This window comes from Cryptomeria japonica, chromosome 1 (genome assembly GCF_030272615.1).
Source record: "Cryptomeria japonica chromosome 1, Sugi_1.0, whole genome shotgun sequence".
NCBI lineage: Eukaryota > Viridiplantae > Streptophyta > Pinopsida > Cupressales > Cupressaceae > Cryptomeria > Cryptomeria japonica.
In genome coordinates, this window is record NC_081405.1 from 562,682,729 (window position 1) to 562,686,834 (window position 4,106).

The following is a 4,106-nucleotide window of genomic DNA, read 5'->3' on the forward strand; positions in this document are numbered from 1 at the left end:
TGTAGTTTATCTAATCACAAGAACTATTTAAATAAAATTCCAAAAATAAAATTACAAGTCCACATAATGCCTATAAAGTTGTTTAAGCACAACTTCCATAAATAAAATTTCAAGTCCACATAATATATAAAGTATGCGCAAAATTTCAAGTCCACATAATTTCAAGTCAATATATATGATCTAATGTGCACATAATTTCAAGTCCACATAATATCTAATGCGCACAATACACATAAAGTATGCACATAATATATATGATCTAATCCTATTATGAAACTATCCATATATATAAAGTATGGGTGTGCACGTGTAAACAAATATGTAAAGCCCGTAAAATAGTACATATCAGAGCCAAATAAATAGTAAAATTTCAAGTCCACATAATCCATATAATATCTAATCCATATATATGTCTAGATGGTAACATGATGTTCACTCCACATAATATCTAATGTGCACAAAATATATAAAGTATGCACAAAATATATATGATCTAATCCTATTATGCAACTATCCATATATATAAAGTATGTGCACGTGTAAACAAATGTGTAAAGTCCATAAAAAAGTACATATCAAAGCCAAATAAATAGTAAAATCTAAGTGCTATCATCAATAACATCTCGTGGTCTCTTGTCCCCAGGACGTGGTCCAGATCCACCTGTCTCATGCTGTACAATAAAAAAATAATATTAAAATATTACTTGAAATTAACTATTAAAAGAATCATTTATCAAATATAGTAGAATTCGTAAATTAAGTTACAAACTTACCATATGCTCATCAGATCCTGTAGCAGTATCTCTCTTGTCCCCAGGACGTGGTCCAGATCCACCTGTCTCATGCTGTACAATAAAAAAATAATATTAAAATATTACTTGAAATTAACTATTAAAAGAATCATTTATCAAATATAGTAGAATTCATAAATTAAGTTACAAACTTACCATATGCTCATCAGATCCTATAGCAGTATCTCTCTTGTCCTCGGGACGTGGTCCAGATCCACCTGTCTCATGCTGTACAATAAAAAAATAATATTAAAATATTACTTGAAATTAACTATTAAAAGAATCATTTATCAAATATAGTAGAATTCATAAATTAAGTTACAAACTTACCATATGCTCATCAGATCCTGTAGCAGTATCTCCTCTAGCAGTATCTTGTGCAGTATCAACACCAAATGCAGTGCTAGCTAACTCCTGTACAAGGTCAAATTCAAAGTGTCCAATTAAATCTTAAATTAAGAGTCAAAATAAGATCAAATTAAGTATTACATATTAATACCTCAAAGGATGTCGATGTGCGTTCAAATTGGCTCTGATCAAAATTATGAGGATAACCTATCCTAATGGTAGTGTCCACCTGCATACATGCATTTAATGAAATCATATTTAGTGAACATATATATGTGTACTAAATAATTTCAAGTAAAGTTACAATATTGTAAGAGTTCATATTTAAGTTAAGAATTATAAGATACATACCATAGATGGTGTCACAATAGTCAGACCCTCTTCTTGATGTGATGTAGAGGGTCCCTCATGACCTGAATCCTGGAGAAAGAAGCATTCAATGTATCAACATGAAAATTTATATAATATACGACGATAGCATATTAACTTAAAAAGATCTAGTACAATGTCTAGATATAAATTTATACTATACCCCATAAGGTGTGCCGAGTTGTCTTCCAGTAGATGCAATATTAACTCTAATATTAGGCGTAGTCCTTATCTACATAAACAAAATTTATTTAATGAAGTATTAGATTGTATAAAAAAAGAGATGCACTTAGTTTATACCTATATTTAATAAAGTACATAAAAACATTGACATGTACATGTATATTATATATATCTATACCTGGTCAAGATGAACATCCGAGCAAAGAAAATCCATATAAGATGTCATCATACTATCATCTGCTGCATCATGCTCATCTGGAACTGAAGTAGATCCTGCAGCAGTAGTAGGACCTAAACACGTCTCATGACAACTCGAACACATATGTGGCATCCATCGAGGAGCAGATGCCATGTGAGCAGCTTGCTCACTCAGGTTCCCTGTGAGGGAAGTCAAAGCATCTAATGTCGAAATGAATGATGTATTTTGGACATCTACAGGAATCGATGGAGCAACAAGTGGAACTATGGGTGGATCCGGTAGGGGATTATTACTCCGTGCCCCTAATCTATGCTGTGGCATTCCACGACCAACACCCTGGAATGACTTAATATCAAAATAATTTGGTTTTTGGTTCATTACAAACTCACAGTATAATTTCTTCAAAAAATAAAAAGGGACCTCATAATTACGATGTGGTGGATAATCAAAAACCATCCACCATCTATCCCAAAAGTATCTAGCCATTTCTGGATGCACACACCACCTAATTGAAATTCTTTTCTGGTTAGGTTGCATTGGTTCTCTTGTTTTTGGGTTGGTAAAATATGGACATAAATGAGCTTTGGTTATTTTCAAATCTGTGATTTGTCTATAAGTTAAACCATCGGCATAAAAATCACGCAACTCTTGTCGTCGTCTATGAAATTGATCTAATTGAGAATCAACAGATCTAACTGACTCGACAACAGTTTGCATTGATTTTGCAAACTCTACAAGATGGGGTGGCGTGACTTGCTCATTTTGGATAGCAGCAATGTTTTGTTCAATCACTTGTAGGTTTTCATTAATTCGTTCTCTTAAACGAATTTCATCCAATCTAGGGGGTTGTGGTGGTGGTGGTGGTGGTGGTGGTGGTGGAGGAGGAGGAGGAGGAGGAGGAGGAGGAGGAGGGGGTTGTGGTGGGGGATTTTCACCTAATAGTTCATCTATGTCAAAAACATCCATGATGGCAAAGAACTCCTGCATATATAAAGATATGCATGAATTATATACAACTCTATGTCAAAGAAGAATCTATTTTACTAAATTAAAAAAAAACATTTATAAATAGTAACATTTCTATGTTGTTGAATGAGATACACATGAAATATATAATATAATATTGAACTTAAAAAAATATACATGTACATACTATTGAATCTTGAAATATAAAATTTGCGCATAAAACTTAATAAAAACTTTCAATGAAACATCATAAATCTATTAGAATTCAATTACGTAGTTTTGAGATAATTGTCATCAATTCATATTACATTGATTAGTCTTCAAACAATCTTAAAAAAAAACTAATCTCCCATGACTATAAATGACATACTTAAAACATATTATATTCTAAGTGGTTGTCATGTAAAGACAAAACATCAAAACTTTTGAAGAGTTAAGCATATTTCACCATTAAATTTCTCCCATAATCAAATCTACACAAGATTATAATTTACAAAAGGTCTTCAAAAAATATTATTTCCTATAAATCATTTATTATAAAACTCCGCAATCATTTGTTTTCATATATAATCTTTCTATAAAATTTAAGATATCAATCCATACACAAATTCTCTTACAAAGTTCAATAAGAAATGAAGGATAGAGGATTAAATACTAAGATTGTTTTGAGAGATCAATGGAGTAGATTGATTGAAAGGATTGTGTGCATTAGAAGCTTCCAAGTGGCAACTTAAATGTTTGGTGCACATGAGGAGTTCATGATCCAAGAAAGTTTTGAGGAAAAGGTCTTCTTAGGGGCGTATACACCAAGATGTTGTAAAAAAAGGTAGCCAAATGACCAAAAAAAGATAAACACGAGTGCGTTATTGGGAAATTCATTTAACGCATTTGAGGTCTTTTTTGTAGTGTTTTTTTCTTACACTATACTAGGCTTGTTTACACTATCGTAGGTTCATTAGGACTATCCTAGGTTCATTAGGATTGTCCCAAGTTCATTATTGCTTTCTTAGGCTCATTAGGACTTTCTTAGGTTCATTAAGACTGCCCTACATTCATTAGGATCATTTGAGGCTCATTGGGACTTTCAAAGAAATGTTGCTCTCTCATTAGGCAAGGAGGATATAGACCCTTTAGGTTCTCTCATGTTTTATAGACATTTGATAGGTTTTAAATTCGAAATATTCATTAATGGAGTTAGTCTAGTGTTTCTTGGTTAGTGAGGAGGATCAGTAGATGTACATCATTAAAGT

General features: G+C 32.1%; 1 protein-coding gene across 1 annotated transcript; it reads right to left on the reverse strand.

Annotated features, from left to right (window-relative positions):
- Positions 1–563: 563 nt before the first annotated feature.
- On the reverse strand, positions 564–2,111 carry LOC131029152 (uncharacterized). The gene is made up of 8 exons (XM_059207527.1): positions 1,870–2,111; positions 1,672–1,740; positions 1,491–1,559; positions 1,291–1,368; positions 1,122–1,205; positions 948–1,019; positions 774–845; positions 564–671 (listed from the first exon to the last, which is right to left on the reverse strand). Exons 1-8 carry the CDS (start codon positions 2,041–2,043, stop codon positions 600–602), a joined length of 690 nt encoding a protein of 229 aa, XP_059063510.1. The 5' UTR covers positions 2,044–2,111; the 3' UTR covers positions 564–599.
- Between the last annotated feature and the right edge of the window lie 1,995 nt (positions 2,112–4,106).